The sequence below is a fragment of the Notothenia rossii genome, assembly GCF_949606895.1.
Source record: "Notothenia rossii genome assembly, chromosome: 2".
NCBI classification, from domain to species: domain Eukaryota; kingdom Metazoa; phylum Chordata; class Actinopteri; order Perciformes; family Nototheniidae; genus Notothenia; species Notothenia rossii.
The window spans coordinates 92,175,501-92,196,417 of record NC_136904.1 but is presented as its reverse complement, the minus strand read 5'-3'; the positions used below and the strand labels follow the sequence as shown (position 1 = coordinate 92,196,417).

The 20,917-nt window shown below is 42.2% G+C and overlaps 1 protein-coding gene across 1 annotated transcript in view; it reads left to right on the top strand.

Moving 5' to 3' along the window:
• The window catches only part of kcnh3 (potassium voltage-gated channel, subfamily H (eag-related), member 3), a 163,773-nt gene that overhangs the window by 112,611 nt on the left and 30,245 nt on the right, over window positions 1-20,917 (top strand). Inside the window, exons 6-8 of the mRNA XM_079662628.1 lie at window positions 11,419-11,820; window positions 18,381-18,580; window positions 19,150-19,399. Of these exons, the coding sequence (XP_079518754.1) occupies window positions 11,419-11,820; window positions 18,381-18,580; window positions 19,150-19,399 (852 nt within the window). The remainder of the gene's footprint in view (window positions 1-11,418; window positions 11,821-18,380; window positions 18,581-19,149; window positions 19,400-20,917) is intronic.

The following is a 20,917-nucleotide window of genomic DNA, read 5'->3' as shown; positions in this document are numbered from 1 at the left end:
TAATAATCGTCCCCGGCTTGAGCTTCCACCTCAGGATCCATGTATCTGTGATCCTCTCCAGAATGGAAGGAGTCATCACATACAGAGCATCAACTAGTTCCTGAACAGTGTCCTTCACATGCTGATATCCAAGAGAGGGAGTTCCACAGTCACAAGATGGAGGAATACGCTTTACAACATGTATTATTATTATTATTATTATTATTATTATTATTATTATTATTATTATCATTATATACAGTAAACTGTGCACTCAGCTTTATCTTTAGTGTCTAATGGGGGGGGGGGGGGGGGGGGGCACTTTATGGTCCATTTCCTCCGGGTGGAGAGCTTTTCGTGAACACGTTTTTAATTCACTGTAATATAAAACATCCTGCCTGTGCCAGACACCAGAATCACATTTGGGGCGAATTAAGCAATTGTAAGATTGGATGCTCCATCTCTTTTCTCAATCACGCCGTAATCTCTGTCCCCGGGAAAACATTTTGAGTGTTCCCAAATGCTGATCTTATTGCAGCCTCTCTTTGTGTTCCAGTGAGAGGAGAAGTGTATTTTCTTACATAAGAAAATCATCCCAGCTTTAGGTATCCGCACGTTCACATACCTCGTCTCGTTTGAAAGCACTAGGATGGGTTAACAGCAGAGACCACGAAGTCTTAACAATCCAGAATCAGAAAGTAGAATGTGTGTAGCTCTGATCCAAACTGTGAAGCCGTGTGCAAAAGGAGGCCCCAGCGTTTGTGCTGTCTTAGGACACTGCCTTAGGACACTGCCTTAGGACACTGTCTTAGGACACTGCCTTAGGACACTGCCTTAGGACACTGTCTTAGGACACTGCCTTAGGACACTGTCTTAGGACACTGCCTTAGGACACTGTCTTAGGACACTGCCTTAGGACACTGTCTTAGGACACTGCCTTAGGACACTGTCTTAGGACACTGTCTTATTTTAACATTGACAAAACCATGACGACCATGTTTGATCGTGCTTTCATCGAGTCGATCCTGTTTTTAAAGAGCAGACACTCTCTGAGTCAGATCGTAAAGGGGTCCAGCAGGCTGATTGGTGGACCCCTATATCAACCTGGAGACCCTGTAGCTCAGGCAGTGACAAACCTGGAGACCCTGTAGCTCAGGTAGTGATAAACATGGAGACCCTGTACCTCAGGCAGTGATAAACCTGGAGACCCTGTAACTCAGGCAGTGATCAACCTGGAGACCCTGTACCTCAGGCAGTGATAAACCTGGAGACCCTGTAGCTCAGGTAGTGATAAACATGGAGACCCTGTAGCTCAGGCAGTGATAAACCTGGAGACCCTGTAGCTCAGGTAGTGATAAACATGGAGACCCTGTAGCTCAGGCAGTGATAAACCTGGAGACCCTGTAACTCAGGCAGTGATCAACCTGGAGACCCTGTACCTCAGGCAGTGATAAACATGGAGACCCTGTACCTCAGGTAGTGATCAACCTGGAGACCCTGTACCTCAGGCAGTGATCAACCTGGAGACCCTGTACCTCAGGCAGTGATAAACATGGAGACCCTGTAGCTCAGGCAGTGATAAACCTGGAGACCCTGTACCTCAGGTAGTGATCAACCTGGAGACCCTGTACCTCAGGCAGTGACAAACCTGGAGACCCTGTAGCTCAGGTAGTGATCAACCTGGAGACCCTGTAGCTCAGGCAGCTACAGCGGTTATCCAGCTCCATATGAGACCCTGACTCCCACCCTCTGCACTAAGAATTCAAGCTTGTTCCTTGGGGCCGGAGGTCAGTCGTCCCAAAGAGCAGAACGAAGCGGTATAAAAACATCCCAGCAGCTCTTGCACAAACACATCATAGGAGCGTCACACAGACGCCTATTTGTATTTATTTAATTATGAATTTTGAATGTCCATGTTTGTCCTAGTGTTTTCTTTAAATGTTTTTAAATATTTGGAGATTTGGTTGAGCAGGGTGTACTTGTACTTTTTACTAGTCCTTGTATTAGAGATGTGTCTGTTGTCTGTGTTTGTTCTCAGTGTCAGGATGGACCCCTTGTCTTTTTCTCAGCAAACACAATCTAAAAATCTTTTGTTTAGCACTGTGAGTGATAAAAGAGTCTGTAGCTAAACTCAAACATTAACAAAATACAATTTAGGTGATTACAACGTTCTACTTCTCTCTCTCTTTGTGCTCTATCGTTTGAGAGACAGGCCCCTCAGCAGAGTAATGTCAGTCATTTTCACATCCGTAACAAAGAAGCGTTTAGGCACAACGACACGACCGATGGTTTTAATAAAAGGCAGCTTTGTTGATATTCATCCAGCCTCTCCCACTGGAGGCTTTCAAATCCCTAAGGGTGATCTTCTATCCCAGCTGAGCCTCAGGTGGTTCTTCAGTCAGATAATAAGCATGTGTTCTCGGCTCAGGCACACGACGTGGACACCTGTAACTTCTCTGCTTATTCTGAATGTGTGACCAATAACATCCCTCCGATTCCACCTATCTTCAATCCATAGAAAGTCAATAAGAAGTCGACACTGACATCACATCACGTATTGGCTTTTAGACCACAGTTTTGAAGCTTCAATTATGGATTGTTGGCCGTAGAAATCGTAGCTAAACCACGACTTTAACAAACACATGACATACAGAGACAAGATGTGGACACCTGTTACTTCCCTGCTTATTCTCCCTCTCTCTCTCTCTCTCTCATTGATTTGTTCCCACCTATTATTATCCTTTCAGCCCCGCCACATAATGACAAACAGTAACGCCACAGTCAATTTTCATGTCAGCGGTCCCTGGATTTATTATTCAGACGAGACTCGTGTGCAGTCTGACCTTTCCGTGACACCGCTGTGATTTACAATAACACAACGATATCGGCGTGTACATAACGTCTGTTAGTCAAGTGGCAGGCACTCGGCCGAGGAACTGTTTTGTCTGCAGGGCAGGAGTGCCAATGATCAAGTGGCAGTGGAGCCGTGGAGGTGCAGTGCTGGATTGAAAAACAGACGGAGAAATGGAAATGTTTTCGTGCACGTTGAGAGCAACAGCTTTAGTCGGCTTCAGAGGGGCAAGCAGGTCAAGACAGTAAAGCAAAAACAACCTCACATATACGTTAGCCTTTCTTTAATTACTTAATATCTTCATTTTTAAAAACCACATCAATGACACCTTGTGGTAAAACACATCTAGCAGCTTCTTACGTTATCAGTTTTGCTTTTACTTTTCGAAGGCACCTCATGAATATCTCAAATATGGATTTGAAATGGTATCATTACCTGATTAAAGATCTGAGTCTGTATCGATTCCCTGAATGATGACACTCAGTACTTACTGCTTGTGTTCAAGCTGTTTTGATAGGCTGATAGATATTACCAGCTGAGCCTCTGTGATACTTTTCTCTCTTTAACGAAATGGTTTCATGCCTTCAGTAGGTTTTTTATTTAACTGTAAGTTTACATCTCGTCTTGCGAGTTGTTGATAGACATGAAATCCACATTTCTGCTTTAGTGGGCCTTAGAGAAGCAAGCAGTAAGCTACCTGTCAGTCGAGCAGAAACAGCCCCAAATATACTGTTTCCTTTTTAATCAATCAATCAATCAATCAATCAATCAATCAATGTTTATTTATATAGCCCAATATCACACATGTTACATTTGTCTCAGTGGACTTCACAGTTTGTACAGAATATCAGTATGACAATACGACACCCTCTGTCCTTAGACCCTCTGTCCTTAGACCCTCACATCGGACAAGGAAACACTTCCAGAGAAAACCCACAGTTTAAAGGGGAACATGGGAGAAACCTCAGGGAGAGCAACAGAGGAGGGATCCCTCTCCTAGGACGGACAGACGTGCAATAGATGCCGTGTGTAAATCGAAGAGATAATACATTTACAACGTAGGTAGACCAAATGTTTGGAGATGCATGTGTGTACAATAAGAAGATGAATCCACGAGGATGTCAGCAATCCTCTGGGAGCCATCAGGGAAGTAGTATGATGAGAGTCAGGCAGGACCACAGAGACAGGTCTAGCCACTACTTGAAGTCCAGGACTCAGATCAGGACTCAGGATACAGGATCCAGGACTCAGATCAGAACTCAGGATACAGGATCCAGGACTCAGATCAGGACTAAGGATAGAGGATCCAGGACACAGGATCCAGGACTCAGGATCAGCCACGATTCAGGATCCCGGCGTACATTGACACCAAAAAGAAATTTGGGGGAAGCTGGGTTATTGGGAACATGAGAGTACACAGGTACACACAGACAGAAGGAAGAAGCAAGGTGTCCCCCGACAGTCTAAGCCTATAGCAGCAAAACTGGGGCTGAATTTTTTTACGTTTTAATTTCTTCATTTTGAAAACCACACGGACATCTTGGCACATCTTGCAGCCCCTTAAGCCCCTGTCACACTGTCCCGAAATTGACACCCGATGGGCACACGATTAAGGAAATGTTCAAATTCGGCTCTGATCGTAACAACATCGGGCCATTCGTGAGGGCATCTTCAGCCATCGTATGACCGCCGGTGGAGTTTCTCAGGCTCCGGCAGCAACTTCGTGAGCGGCAACTTCGTAAGGCACTCGTGAGGGCATCTTGTCAAATCGTGAGGTCATCTTGTTATCATCGTTGCCATCGGGCATTCGCCCTCACTCTGATCGGGGCGAATGCCCGATGGCACCGATGATAACAAGATGCCCTCACGGTGGACTTACGAATGGCAAAATTGACACACGAATTCAACACAAAAATGAACCTTCGCAAGGTCCTTCGGCAATTTTTTCTGGCATGCCAAAGATTTTGCCACCGCTCACGAACTGGGGGTAGAAACTCCACCGGCGGTCAAACGATGGCTTAAGATGCCCTCACGAATGTCCTGATGTTGCTACGATCAGAGCCGAATTTGAACATTTCCTTTATCGTGTGTCCATCGGGTTGTTTTATTGCACAACAAAATCATGTAAACATATTATGTAAATAACCCAATTTGTGTTCTGTGAAACTGAAAAGGATATAATATATTATTTTGAAGGCGATTTGACAGGAAGTTGTTGTTGCTATGGAAACAACATGATCTATCTTATATCTTAACATATAAAGACGGATAAAGTAAAGAACAAAGTCTGAACATATCAGTACAGTATCAAAGTACTTTAACATAATTGTTTGTGTTACTTTCGTTGCAGTTCTATGTCTTAAATGTAATGTAAATGTTGCCTTCGTGTGGTTCGGGGCCATCTACGTGAGAAATTCACAATTCCATATTTGCGTGTCCATCTGGTGTCATTTTTGGGACAGTGTGACAGGGTCTTTAGAGTGCGGTTGTTGTATACGTTCCTCATTCATATCATACCTCATTAATGGTTCAAACAGGAACTGATACGATTTCATTGATGCAAATGCCATTATTATTCCTTGCTTGAAGATCCGAATATTTATCGATTCGCTTAAAGATTCCTGATCAATCGTCCATCTTTTGTCTTGTAGTGATTGTACTCGGGTGACTACAAACACATCCAGTATCTGCTCCTTTTTCTTTTGTGTTATTATTCATTGCTGCAGCCGTAGAAAGGTGAGCAGCTGAGCCTCTGTGCTGCTGTTTCCACCATCAAATGTGTCAACTTTCCTCCGTCACGGCTGACAAGCACACAGGAGGCCCGCCTAACGCAGCCTGATAAGAAACACACTCTCACCTGAAAGCAATCTGACCTGCTCGTGCTCAAATAGGAGTTTTTCCATGAGCTCTGGCCTCTGTGCTCATCCATCTCTATGTGTGTGACAAGAGGGCGTGGGGTCACAATGTGCGGGGCAGTGGTAAGAAGCAGACATCGCCCAAACACACCGGAAGATAACTGAGCAGAAGTTATTCCCTTGTCTTTTTGTAATTAATTGGAAAGAAAGCTCCCCATGTTTCATCATTCAGGGAACGCCCAGAAACTCCCACACATGGTTAACATGACTTAGAACAGAATAGAATACTTTATTGTACGTAATTGAATGACGAGACACACGCAGTGGTTTCATGCCTGAAAGTCCTGTGTTTGTTAGCATCCATCTACCTAAACCTCCTTTATGTAGAATCGGATACTCATTATGCTACGTCTACTGACTTGGTCCTTTACTTACGTCACAATTACCTCATCCAGTAGAGACACCCAGTCATTGAATTGATAACATTTCACAGAACACAGCAGTTATATATAAGATAACCCGTGCTAATTCTGTTTCAAAAGAGACACAAGCAGTGGTTTCCTGCATGAACGTCCTGTGATTCTTATATCCATCCATCCTGCTTAACCTCTTTTCTACGAGCCCTTTTAATCTGACTTATCATTTTGATCCCGTCACAATTACCTCGTCTAATAGAGGCAGCCATGCACGTGAAAAACTGACACCGTTAATACTTTGTTAAAATGCAAAAGGTATCATTTGACTATATTCCTTTATTGAGAAGTGTGTTTCCTCTGCTTGTATACCATTGGATTGATCACACCTCGCAGAACACGGCAGCTGTTTAGCAATAACTTGATAGTGCACCAACATATCACTGATAAGCAGTGGCGGCTGTTGGAAAATATGTTTGGTGGGGCAATGGAAATGGTGACAAAACCATACTAGGGCGGTGGATCGTCCCCCGGAATACTTCTTTGAGAAATGACCCCTTAAATTAGACTCCCGCATTTCTCCCGATTTCTGACAAAATCAGATTTACTCACGACTGTTTCCACTCGGACTTTAATACAGTTACACCATTGTTTGGTTTCCATGGTAGCGCATCTCTTTAGCAGCGCGCGCAACTCAAAGTCTGAGAGGGTGAGGGAGATGAAAACTGAACAAGAATCGACAACTCGACCCTCTGATCACTCCTTTCCTGTAAAATACAGGTCCAGCCCACACATATGCTCCATGGTGCCACAGGCCTTGCCCTTACAACTACAATAAGCATGTAGATGTTAATCTACATCTCCGGCGATCCACTAGCACCGGAGTCTACACCTACAGACAACTACTGTAGCGTCACCTTGGATACGAGTCCAAACAACTCACAGACACACAAGCCAGGGCGCTGACAGGGCGCCCTTTGAGCATCAGCTCTGCCCGGACGAGAGAGGGTAATGATACACGCTGCGGCCAGCCAGGAAACATGTGACTTATCAGTAACTTTAGACATCGTAAAACAATTTTAAACGAGATTTTATTGTAGATTATACATTTTACTGATACCAACTACATAATATTTACCTTGTTCTTTAAAAATAAAAAAATAAAATATTTTTGAAATATATATATATTTTTTTTAATGACAATCAAACATGTGGGAAGAGGGGGGGGGGCGCCCCTAGCGCCCCTATGGGCCGGCCGCCACTGCTGATAAGTAAATACTGTAGTGGGAGACATGAGTTCAGGACCACGGACAGCTCATGAAGTTAACGCCTGTCAACACGCACACATACAAACACACACACACACACGCACGCACACACGCACGCACACACACACACACACAAACACACACACACACAAACACAGAGAGAGCGAGCAGAAATCAGCACTTTAACATCTGCACTCACATCTGCACACGTATGTAAATATATTTAACTCTCCAAAGACGTATACATGTCCATTCAAATGATACACGTTTTACTGTGATATCTATTTCAGTAACTATATTACTTTATTTTTGTATTATTATTTACATTTTTATTCTAATTTATCTTTAATTTGTACCTTTTGTGAATCCTGTTTTTAAATAAAGTTCCATCTTATCTCATCTTATCTTAACTTATTATACTGTGTTGGTTTAAGACCTTATAACGACTGGGAGGGAAATTGGTTGGTTGCTTTTCTTGTTTGTTAATACTTATGTTATTTACTTACTCTAATCATCAAATGGTCCATGTTATCCCGAAAAACAGCACTTTAAAAAACAACTATTGATAATCAACGAAGCTTCAATGTATCCCTTCCATTCATAGTGATTTATACTTTTCTCAAACAGTGAAGCAAAAGGAATCAATGATAACGTTTTAGCACGTGTTTTATTCCCTTATTATAACCAAATCGGTTCCAATAGTTAGAATCTGCAAAAATAATACAACAGATTTGATATCTATAGTCTAATAAAACATGAAATACTGATTTATGTAAAACATTATTTAAAGGTTGCTCATTGATAATCACTGTTATGTCTGTAGCCTGAATTATTGACGAGTTTCAGCTTCTGTGACATCAAACCGTCCGTCATCATAGTTATTGATTTACTAACACGGTATACTTATACCGGCTCAGTCAGGTCGAGGTTAAGTCGTGCTAATGACGAAGTGATTAGGAAACTACTCGGGTGGTAAATCCCCTAATGTTGTTGGTATAGCTGCTTCACAGGACTCTGTTCACACACACACACACACACACACACACACACACACACACACACACACACACACACACATACACACACACACACACACACACACACGCACACACACACACACACTCACACTCACACTCACACTCACAGACACACTCACAGACAGACACAGACACACGCACGCATGCACACACACACACACACACACAAACACACACACACACACACACACACACACACACACACACACACACACACACACAGACACACACACACACACACACACACACACACACACACACACACACACACACGGTCGAAGCTGCCTCTGTCTGTGTTCAATGCTAGAGATCAATGATGCATCCATATTGTATTATTCATGATTTCCACAAACACAGTTTCTCAATAATTCATCCTCCTTCCTCAATTCCTACTCCATGCTTTCTCCTTCGTTCGTCCTTTCCTGGTCCATTCCCACCTCCTTTCTCTCTACCTTTCCCTTCCTCTGAAGCTGAATTGCTGCATTTCTATTTGCATAATGTCTCCTTTCACAGTGTTTGGAGTCCCTAAGGTCCTGAAAGGTTAGAAAATGCTTCGTGCAGAAGACAATATATTCTGTACACAAGTTATTATCCTGTGCAAAATAATTTTCAGACTTTAGGTGGTTTAACTTTTATTGTGGGTCATGATGCATTTTCTAAAAGGACTATTGTGATTCCAAGCAGAGCTCCAATCGAGCCTAAGGGTTAAACACGACCTTTAAATCTATAAATAATATGCATTACAGTTTTTCTCAATTGCTAAACCCACTATTTAGAATCAAAATTCATTTCTTCAACTTGCGATAACTCTGAATATCTTTTGCAAAATGCACTTACATGACCAAAACTGAAAATACTGGTCACAAAAAAGAATAAGTCGATCGGAACAGAAAAAATTGTCCTCTAATGAGACAAATGTGTTTTCATAACTGAAACTCCGGTCACCATAACAACACATTCTACCATAACAATATACATTTCTTGCAAAGTGCTCTAAGGCACTCAAAACTAAAAATACCCCTTCCAAAACCAGATACCTTCTCCAAAAACAAACATTTGTCAGCTCATTAGAAGACTATTTGAACAGTCATTACTAAGTGGCACACTAAATACTGACTACAATCATCAGTACACAAACCTCAAGCTATCGAGATTGGAAACTGAACGGAAAACTGACAAGTTGGGAGAAACAAACTTACATATAGGAAAAACAGTGTGTTACTGTAACTACCGTAATTTTCGGACTATAAAGCGCACCTGAATATGAGCCGCAGCAGCGGCATACCACTCTCGGTTCCACTTTTACTTTTGCGCACTACCTGTCTCACTCTTTTCCGGCCTCCAGCTTTTCCTGCTGGAACCCGCCGCTTAAAGGTGGGGGTCCGCGGACCGGCCATAGAGCCCATAGAGTTAAAGGTGTTGGCCGTTAGCTGTAAAAATCCATAGATTAGCCGCACCGTTATATAAGCCGCAGCGTCGAAAAATGGGGAAAAAGGCGCGGCTTATAGTCCGAAAATTACGGTATGTCATTGTTTTTATGTCTCATTTTCAGTAGAGCACCGTAACAGAAGCAAAAGATGAATAGCAATACACTGGAAAAAAAATGATGTAAATCAGCAGTAAAGCAGAGAATGAGATCTATATAGCTTTACTGATCTGCTCTTTGCCGTCTGTCTGGCCACATAGCCTCATCTACGTCACAGCGTATGTCTTCCCTTGCAAGGCAGCGTGGGAAATATCTCCTTGCGTGTCGACACCACCCTTGACAAACATCTTACTGAAGTGGGGAGGTCTTTTATAGGATTCTCACTAATTACAATTACTATAGGAAATTCATTGATGTCAGCTGTGAGCAATTCATTTACATGGAAGTGAAGTACTCAATTCACCCCAATACAAAAAAAAACATTTCTCAAAGTGCCAAAAGGAAAAGACCACAATTACTGACTGTAAAAACTTTGTATCAGCTATAGCTAATCCTCCCCATATGAACATCTCAAAGAGCTATGCAAGTCATATCAACACTATTATAGCTTTACCGGCACCATTTAAAAAAATATTTTAAGTACAGTCATGCAAATTCTGTCATGTAAATGTTTTCAATGTAACATCATTACTGTAAGGTATACACTACATTCCATGGAGTTACCTTTTTCAATGGGGTGATTGACTGATAACAAGTGTTCATATTTTGCACATCAAGTGTCAATTAGTGTAGCTATGGTCTAAGTTTATGAGGAAGTGTTATCCACTGTGAGAAGATTATTTTGTTTTGTAGACATGAGTTACACAAAAGATTTTTGATCTTTGTGTAGAGAATTGTAACTTCAGTTAGAGAGTTGTGTGATCTGTTTTGCAAAACACTGCTTAGCATCTGCATTTTGTGTGATATCAATGATAAATGGTATACTGTTGGAGAGAAATGGTTTTCTGTTTCGATGGCTGTGCTGTTGGTTTGCTGAAAGGAATTTTGATTCTAAATAGTGGGTTTAGCGATTGAGAAAAACTGTAAGTTAATTGCAATATTCAGCATGGGCTTCAGAAGGAAAGTATCTCTTGTTTGTTTACGGTTGGAGTTTGTGAAAGTCTATTTTAGAAAGGTCATAAGATTCAACATGTTAAGTTTTGGTTATTAAATGAACAATAGCTCCAGTTGTCCCAGGCTCCTCCCACAGTAACATGCCACCACATACTATGCAAGACATACAGAAATAAGGAAGTCAATTAGTGCGATCAAATGTAGTGTAAGTTATAAACTGGTGCAATAAGAAAGTCAGGACACATTTACATATATTTCATTTATATGAAGTTACTGAAAGAGACGTGTTCGTGATGAGTTGTGGAAAAAACAAGATACTTTTATAATTAATAATAATAATAATAATGCCTTTTATTTATAGCATATATTAAAAATAACTCTGAAAAGGAGATTTTTAATGTATGATTTGATTTGGTGAGAATGGGTCAGGGATATGCTTTAATGAATTCCTCTCTCTCTCTTCCTCCCTCTCTCAGGTTGGCTCTATGAGTTGGCAAAGCGTCTGGGGACCCCCTACGTCCTGCCCCCCCCCCTCGCCACCCTCTTCTCCTCCACCGTCAGCAGCCTCTCGACCAACAGCAGCCAGTGGAACGTCTCGGGGTCAGAGATCGCGGCGCAGAGCTCCTGGAACTCCAGCCAAATGACAAATGGCAGCGTGTCCATGCCGCCGGGAGGAAATGTGTCCGTGCCGGGGGGGACGGATGGTGTCAGCGGCGGGGGGGTCTTCGGGGAGCTGAGGGGGGGCCCCTCGATGAGAAGCAGCTATGTGACTTCACTGTATTTCGCCCTGAGTAGCCTCACCAGCGTGGGGTTCGGAAACGTGTCGGCAAACACAGACTCTGAGAAGATCTTCTCCATCTGCACCATGCTCATAGGAGGTGAGACGTGTGTGTGTGTGTGTGTGTGTGTGTGTGTGTGTGTGTGTGTGTGTGTGTGTGTGTGTGTGTGTGTGTGTGTGTGTGTGTGTGTGTGTGTGTGTGTGTGTGTGTGTGTGTGTGTGTGTGTGTGTGTGTGTGTGTGTGTGTGTGTGTGTGTGTGTGCGTGCGTTTCCTTTCTTCCTTTCAGGGCGTGAGCTCTTCTACTCAGTCAGGTCATTATCTGGCACCAGAGAAATCGACACACAGCTGCGCACATTTTATGCAATAGATCAAATACAGACACACACACACACACACACACACACACACACACACACACACACACACACACACACACACACACACACACACACACACACACACACACACACACACACACACACACACACTTGAGAGCAAAACCACCCACTGCCTCATTATTCCCTCTCTCTTGATTGAGGGCTTTAGCTACATGTTCGGCTGTGCATGTGTCCACTTTTCACCGTCACACATCAGAAACTATTGGGTTCACTGTCATTATTATTTTGGTGTGAATCCAGGAGCACTGACTTTGAGATGGATCAATGCAACTGTTTAACTTCCCATATCGATAATGAAACCTTGTAAAGACTTCTTTCAGTCGCTCACTCACACTTCAGCGGAAAGAATAAGAACAGAGCGATGTGTATTTATTTGAGCTACGTCTTGTGAAATGTCAATATGCTTCTCTCAATACTGAGAAGTAGTTACCTGAGGACATGTGCTCAGGTAACTGCCCTGACATGTGACTAGGAGAGAAACTCTCACAGGGATGTTAGCCTCTGCAGACCATTTACATGCACTCAAACCTATGGAACACACCACAGGAGAGGGACAATTCCATAAAGCATAATAGGGCCTCTTTAAACTTAATTTCTTCCAGCCTTTTGAGATAAAAAGAGTCGAATAGATAGAGTGTTATTGCTCTGCTGGAATACGTGTTGGATACATGCAGTGCAGATGTCTGAGCTTTTATGTTTTTTGTGCTGGACCATAATGAAGGGAGCTGAATGTTCCGGAAGAAAAGCAATAAAGGGCACACACACAAACACACACACACACACACACACACACACACACACACACACACACACACACACACACACCGACTTTATATTGACTTACATTCATTCTCAAGGAACTCAAACTTGATCCATTCCTGCCCGCATGGAGTTTATGTGAACTCATGTGTGACATTGAAAATATTGTGTTTCCACAGTAAATACATGAAACACACACACAGACACACACACACACACACACACACACACACACACACACACACACACACACACACACAAACACACACCACACTACTCAGAACATTGTTTTTATCGGTGCACAACATTTCCTGGATAATAATATCTGTTATTTTCCAGTGGAAGGAGCTGTTGGGCCTGAACTCTGAGTTATACCTTTTTAAATGTTAATATAATCAATCTTAGGTTTGCTGGATCTCAGTTTTTAGTGTTTACATCCCAGGTGTATTGATTCGGTCCCACGTGCACCAGGTGTTATATATATATATACATAACAAGAGCATCAAATATGTATTATTCCACAGGTGAGAGAATTGTCTGAGTTTTAGGAAAATAAGTAATTTTATGAGTTTCTTTAGTAGCAGGTTGGTCGCTAAGTAGCTGTATACCATAGATAGTTTAGATTAATATATTTTTACTGATTATACATTCACTTTATCTTATTTTATTATATGTGGAAGGCCCTTGTTAACTTGTGTGTTAATTTATACGATCGGTCTCTGTGTATTTGTGTGTCTCTGTGAAGGTGATGGGAAACTCAATTCAAAGTTGGTCTGAAAAAAAAACACAATTTCCCAATTTGGATCAATAAAGTACATCTAAGTAAATATAATCTAATTAGTCAATTATATATTTGACCAATTGTAAACATCGACATCTCCAGAATGTGGCTGCAGATTAATCTTTATATTAATTACCATCCCAGTTTCTTAAAGTCCAAGGCGATGACTTTAGATGTTTTGTTTTTGTCGGTCCAAATCCTGAAGGTATTCACTTTATTATGAAACAGAGGAAAGCAGTACATAATTAAAGGGGACCTATCATGCAAAATGCACTTTTGTACGTCTCTTCTACATGAACATGTGTCCCCGGTGTTCCAGGGAACTCACCAAGTGTCAGAAAACACAACCCTCTCTATTTTCCTCCATACCCAAATCTCTTAAAAAGGGGCTGCAGCGGATCTGATTCAGACTGATCCAGATTTGAACACTTCTATGACGTCACAGAAGTGGCGCTACGGCTATTGGGCCAACTCCACCAATCAGGAGGAGACAGCCACGGACATTGCCGTTGGAAAGCGCTGGAGAGGCTGTAGTACATATGCCAGGCCTGTAGATGGTGCTGTTCTCACAGAATCAGCCCATGATGCAAAGACAGTGTTAAACTGAGCGAAATGAGGAATGGCTAAAATGCATGATTTGTTTGGTATTTTGAAAAATAAAAAGTATAAATATGCCTTATATAGGTATGGTCCTACACTATGTTATTCAAATATAGCATGATAGGTCCACTTTAAGATGCTGACAGTTATATTTTCTGACAGTTTTCTTTGATGAATAGCTCGTCCACTTGTAGCAGCTGCTTTTCAGAAGCAGAAGCTCAGTTTAGGGCTGATGCAGAATATATTTCATCTTTCCATGTTTTTTTTTAATAATACTAGAACCTAGAACAGGGGTGTCAAACTCAAGGCCCGGGGGCCAAATCCGGCCCGCAACTTCATTTTATGTGGCCCGCAAGAGCTTGCAAAGAATATATTATACGGTTACATGCCGATTTACAGAAGCAGGTTGCCCATAAACTACATGTCCCACAATGCATCTGATTTTGTGACATGCACACTGAAGAGACTTGCAATTATTTGCCCTGGACTTCTGCTTTCAGACGTAGTTATTTATGAAGTTATTACCCTATCCCATAATAATCCAATGCAGAGGCAATAATTTCATATAAAACATTATGTTATATATATATTATGTATTTATATATGTATATTTATATAGTCACAACCGGCCCTTTGAGTGCAACCATAATGCTGATGTGGCCCGCGATGAAATTGAGTTTGACACCCCTGAGTCCTAGAATAAAGCTTTCCTCATCCTTTAATTAAATGTGGGTTGTTGGAGTCTGCGTTTTATCGTGTTGGGGTGATTTAAAATAACACACAGAGAGCGCAGAGTAAGCCAACATAAACACAAAGAGAGGACGAGTGAAGAGAGGACACTAAAGCTCCATTAGTCTCTCTGAGTTTCAGAGCTCCCTGCACAGTGTGCCCTTCAGCTCCGACACAAAGATATTTATACATCTTTACTCCAGAGTGAATGTGAGGTGGGTCAGTGTGCCTGAAGGGGAAGTCACCCTAAAGTAATGTCATTATTCTGGGTGTCAGTGGGCCGTGTAAACGTCTGAACGCTTTTTCAGCGGCGAGAATTACATTCAGGGCTGAGACAGAAAGGACATGATAACAGAGAGTAGGAGTGCTCGCTTGGTGCTGGGTAGCTTTGTTCACGATCAAGAGTCTGAACATTTCCCCTTTATTATAGACCTGGGACATTGATGGGGTTTAAAGAAGCTCTTTAAGGCATTTTGGGGTCTTTTGTTTACTTTCTGAGCAGAGTGACATCCCTATGTAACACTTGCACTCCTATTGGCTAGCACTCCAACACATTCTGAGTGATAGGCTAAGGGGCGGGACATCTTTAAACGGTTGACTAATCACAACAGAGCCGGCCAGCTAACCAATCAGAGCAGACTGGGCTCTGGTTTCAGACAGAGGGTGAAAAGAGGTGCTGCAGCACAGGCAGTATGAGAAAGCATGGAGACATGTCCCAGTAGAGACACTACATACTGATATACACCTGAACATCAGCAGGAGAGGACTCTTTAAAGTAGAGAAACTACATACTGATATACACCTGAACATCAGCAGGAGAGGACTCTTTAAAGTAGAGACACTACATACTGATATACACCTGAACATCAGCAGGAGAGGACTCTTTAAAGTAGAGACACTACATACTGATATACACCTGAACATCAGCAGGAGAGGACTCTTTAAAGTAGAGACACTACATACTGATATACACCTGAACATCAGCAGGAGAGGACTCTTTAAAGTAGAGACACTACATACTGATATACACCTGAACATCAGCAGGAGAGGACTCTTTAAAGTAGAGACACTACATACTGATATACACCTGAACATCAGCAGGAGAGGACTCTTTAAAGTAGAGACACTACATACTGATATACACCTGAACATCTGCAGGAGAGGACTCTTTAAAGTAGAGACACTACATACTGATATACACCTGAACATCAGCAGGAGAGAACTCTTTAAAGTAGAGACACTACATACTGATATACACCTGAACATCAGCAGGAGAGGACTCTTTAAAGTAGAGACACTAAATACTGATATACACCTGAACATCAGCAAGAGAGGACTCTTTAAAGTAAAGACACTACATACTGATATACACCTGAACATCAGCAGGAGAGGACTCTTTAAAGTAGAGACACTTCATAATGATATACACCTGAACATCAGCAAGAGAGGACTCTTTAAAGTAGAGACACTAAATACTGATATACACCTGAACATCAGCAAGAGAGGACTCTTTAAAGTAGAGACACTAAATACTGATATACACCTGAACATCAGCAGGAGAGGACTCTTTAAAGTAGAGACACTTCATAATGATATACACCTGAACATCAGCAGGAGAGGACTCTTTAAAGTAGAGACACTACATACTGATATACACCTGAACATCAGCAGGAGAGGACTCTTTAAAGTAGAGACACTACGTATTGATATACACCTGATCATCAGCAGGAGAGGACTCTTTAAAGTAGAGACACTACATACTGATATACACCTGAACATCAGCAGGAGAGAACTCTTTAAAGTAAAGACACTACGTATTGATATACACCTGATCATCAGCAGGAGAGGACTCTTTAAAGTAGAGACACTACATACTGATATACACCTGGACATCAGCAGGAGAGGACTCTTTAAAGTAGAGACACTACATACTGATATACACCTGAACATCAGCAGGCGAGGACTCTTTAAAGTAGAGACACTACATACTGATATACACCTGAACATCAGCAGGAGAGGACTCTTTAAAGTAGAGACACTACATACTGATATACACCTGAACATCATCTTTCCCCTAGAAACTAAAGGTCTTCTTCAACATAGAGATTATTTCAATTTCAGCGGTGTGTTAAGTCCTTCTTGTGGAGGCGGCGATCCACTTGAGACCGTCTTCTTAGTGATTTAAGAGCTGCTAAATCCCTTTAAGCCACATGATCTTTATCTTCTTGGGGCTTATAAGGACGTTGTGTGAAGATCTCCGCTGTGCAGAGGCATTATGGGATGTTACTTATGGATAAAAGCATTGAGTCTATAGGCTGGGACTTGACTTACTTCACCAATCTGCAGCTTAAAGCATCTTAAACTGAGCAATACTGACATCACTAAGGCTGTATAACCTGTGAAATCATCAACTCTGCAACACTAACAACAATTCTACTCAGAGGTGGGAAGTAGTGGAGTACAAATACTTTGTTACTGCACTTAAGTACATTTTTCTGGTATCAGTACTTCACTCCACTACTTATTTTTCTGACGACTTTTTACTTTGACACAAATACCTGTACTTTCTACTTCTCACATGTTGAACCCAAATACCTGTACTTTCTACTTCTTACATGTTGAACACAAATACCTGTACTTTCTACTTCTTACATGTTGAACACAAATACCTGTACTTTCTACTTCTTACATTTTGAACACAAATACCTGTACTTTCTACTTCTTACATTTTGAACACAAATACCTGTACTTTCTACTTCTTACATGTTGAACTCAAATACCTGTACTTTCTACTTCTTACATGTTGAACTCAAATACCTGTACTTTCTACTTCTTACATGTTGAACTCAAATACCTGTACTTTCTACTTCTCTCATTTTCCAAACAGGCTGGTTCCTTTAGTCTGAATGTGTGTTTGGTGGCGTGATCATTATTATTTAGAGTCATTGCGTGCCTATTGATTTGAACACGATCCGTGTATCCATCATTTCCTGGTCTTCTCTAAAGAAGAGGGACCAATGGAAACGTTGTCATGTTGCCGTTGGTCACCATGGAAACATTCATTAGCTAACAATGACATTATTGTTCTATTAATATAAAGGGAGGTCAGGTACTCTTTAAAACAGCTGCTAGTTATGGGTACTTTTTACTGAAGTACATTTCAAAGCCTCTTTACTTTGACTTGAGTAAAGAAGTTTAGTCAGTACTTCTACTTTCACCAGAGTATTTTTAAACACCAGTATCTGTACTTCTACTTTCACCAGAGTATTTTTAAACACGAGTAACTGTACTTCTACTTGAGTACAGGACATGTGTACTTTTGCTATCTCTGCTTCTACTCCTCTGTTTTTAAATCTGTATCAAACTGAATCACCTCTCCTCTCCTCTCTCAGCGCTGATGCATGCCGTGGTGTTTGGAAACGTGACGGCCATCATTCAGAGGATGTACTCGCGCCGCTCGCTCTACCACACCCGCACCAAAGACCTGAAGGACTTCATCCGGGTGCACCGGCTGCCCAAAGCCCTCGAGCAACGCATGCTCGAGTGCTTCCAGACAACCTGGTCCGTCAACAACGGGATAGACGTCAGCGAGGTGAGAGGAAGAGACACTTACATTCACCTCCACACAGAGATATATGAGTGTGTGAATATTAAACTGGTGAATTACAAACCCTAACATCCAATGATAATTGCCTGACAATGGTCAGGGCGACACTCTTCTGTCTGAGAACATTTTGTAGCCAGGAAACCTACACATCACTGTCAATTCCCACCATAGGCTGAAACAGAGGGGATTATGGGTAATGCTGCAATGATCTGTTTGATGTTTGGAGCCAAACACTTCAGAGCCCTGTTCTGGATATATCTGAGCAGCCCACTCTCTTCAGTCTGCGTACAAATGACACGACTTTTCAAAAGGCGTGCAATACGCAGAAGTCCGATTTGATACTCCCACGTTACGTTTGTTATGAACGTATCTTAAATGCGTTTATTTTCTACATATCTTTGCAATTTATTTAACCCTAACCCTAACCATAACCCAATTCGCTGCTGTGTCATTTATTGCACCACAAAAATTAATGTTAGGGGACCTTTAAATGATTATATGATCATTTGACACGACCCCCCCCCCCCCCTCTCTCTCTCTCTCTCTGTCTCCAGCTGCTGAAGGACTTCCCTGACGAGCTGCGTGCGGACATCGCGATGCACCTGAACAAGGAGCTGCTGCAGCTGCCTCTGTTCGAGTCGGCCAGCAGGGGGTGTCTGCGCTCGCTCTCCCTCATCATCCGGACCTCCTTCTGCGCCCCCGGGGAGTTCCTCATCCGCCAGGGGGACGCCCTGCAGGCCATCTACTTCGTCTGCTCCGGGTCCATGGAGGTGCTGAAGGACAACACGGTGCTCGCCATACTGGGTGAGTAGTGGGCGTTGGACGCGGGGGGGGGGACGCCGTACCCCCACTCATTTGAAGCATCATTTTTTTTTTAATAGTCTAATAAATATAAAATCATTGCCAGTGTTATCAGTTGCAAGCGTGTGTGTTTGTTGTAATAATGACGAAAACATAACAGGCAGATTTCACAGTAATTATAATAAAAACGTAGCTCAAGCATTTATGCAACTTGATTTGAAGCGTGTGTGTGTGTGTGTGTGCGTGTGTGTGTGTGTGTGTGTGTGTGTGTGTGTGTGTGTGTGTGTGTGTGTGTGTGTGTGTGTGTGTGTGTGTGTGTGTGTGTGTGTGTGTGTGTGTGTGTGTGTGTGTGTGTGTGTGTGTGTGTGTGTGTGTGTGTGTGTGTGTGTGTGTGTGTGTGTGTGTAGGGTGACCAGGTGTCTGACTGCACACACAGCATTTGTATTATTTGTCCCGCGTCCCACAAATTGAGACTGTCTCGCATTTGAGTGACAGTCGCGCAGAAAGGCCGGATCGGTTCCCCCCCCACTGCGCGTCCATAGTGTCTCCCGTCCGCCCAGTAAAAAAATCCCCACTCCACCACTGATAGCCACAGACTGAAAGAGTAAGAGGGAAATGCATCGGACGTGAGCATGTATGATTTCAAAAAGGGCGACTTTTGACTTTGGCCACTGCTGGCATGTTTCCAGGGTTTAATGTGAACGGCTCCCATAACAAAACTAAAGATTCTTCGTAACACTTAGTGTAACTTGATAGAATAACTAAAAGTGTTTTCCAGTAAGTGGATCAAATGCTACGGGTTTTTGAACCAAAATGACTTCTTCTCCTCCCAATTTCCTCGGATTAAGTTTCTGTTTGTTGAGACCGGTCCTCCCTCTGAACATGTCCATGTTTCTACCTCCCGAGCCATTGAGTCCTGAGCAGTGCATCTGAGGAGCAGAACTAATCTAATACTCTGAATAATGTGCAGTAAGTGCAAAAGCTGAAAGCACGCCCTTGAAAAAAACGTTTTTTAATATGTTTTTCCTCCTTTTTCTATGAAATTGCTTGCATTTTCATTCCCCGTTTTGCAACAACACACTTGTGGACCTCTGAAATGAGAGAAGAGCGATGCTTACAGAGTGAAAGTGCACGTTGTGGATGCACTAAAGGAAGACATTTTAAACGGCATGGTTACAGTGAAAACGGGAGTGGGACTCATTTTCTAATTTTGTAACTGGATTATGTTCTTAAAATAAATTCCATTTAATTTGATATAAAACAGAAAGCATTTGAAAAGATTGAACACAGCAGCTTTTTGGTAATATTACTCTTAATTGAAATACTAGGAATTCTCTGCAGTACGTGCAAAAGCTGAGAGCTTGAAAAAACAGATTAGTTTTTCCTGTTTTTCCTCCTTTTTCTATGAAATTGCTTGTATTTTCATTCCCCGTTTTGCAACAACACACTTGTGGACCTCTGAAATGAGAGAAGAGCGATGCTTACAGAGAGTGAACGTGCACGTTGTGGATGCACTCAAGG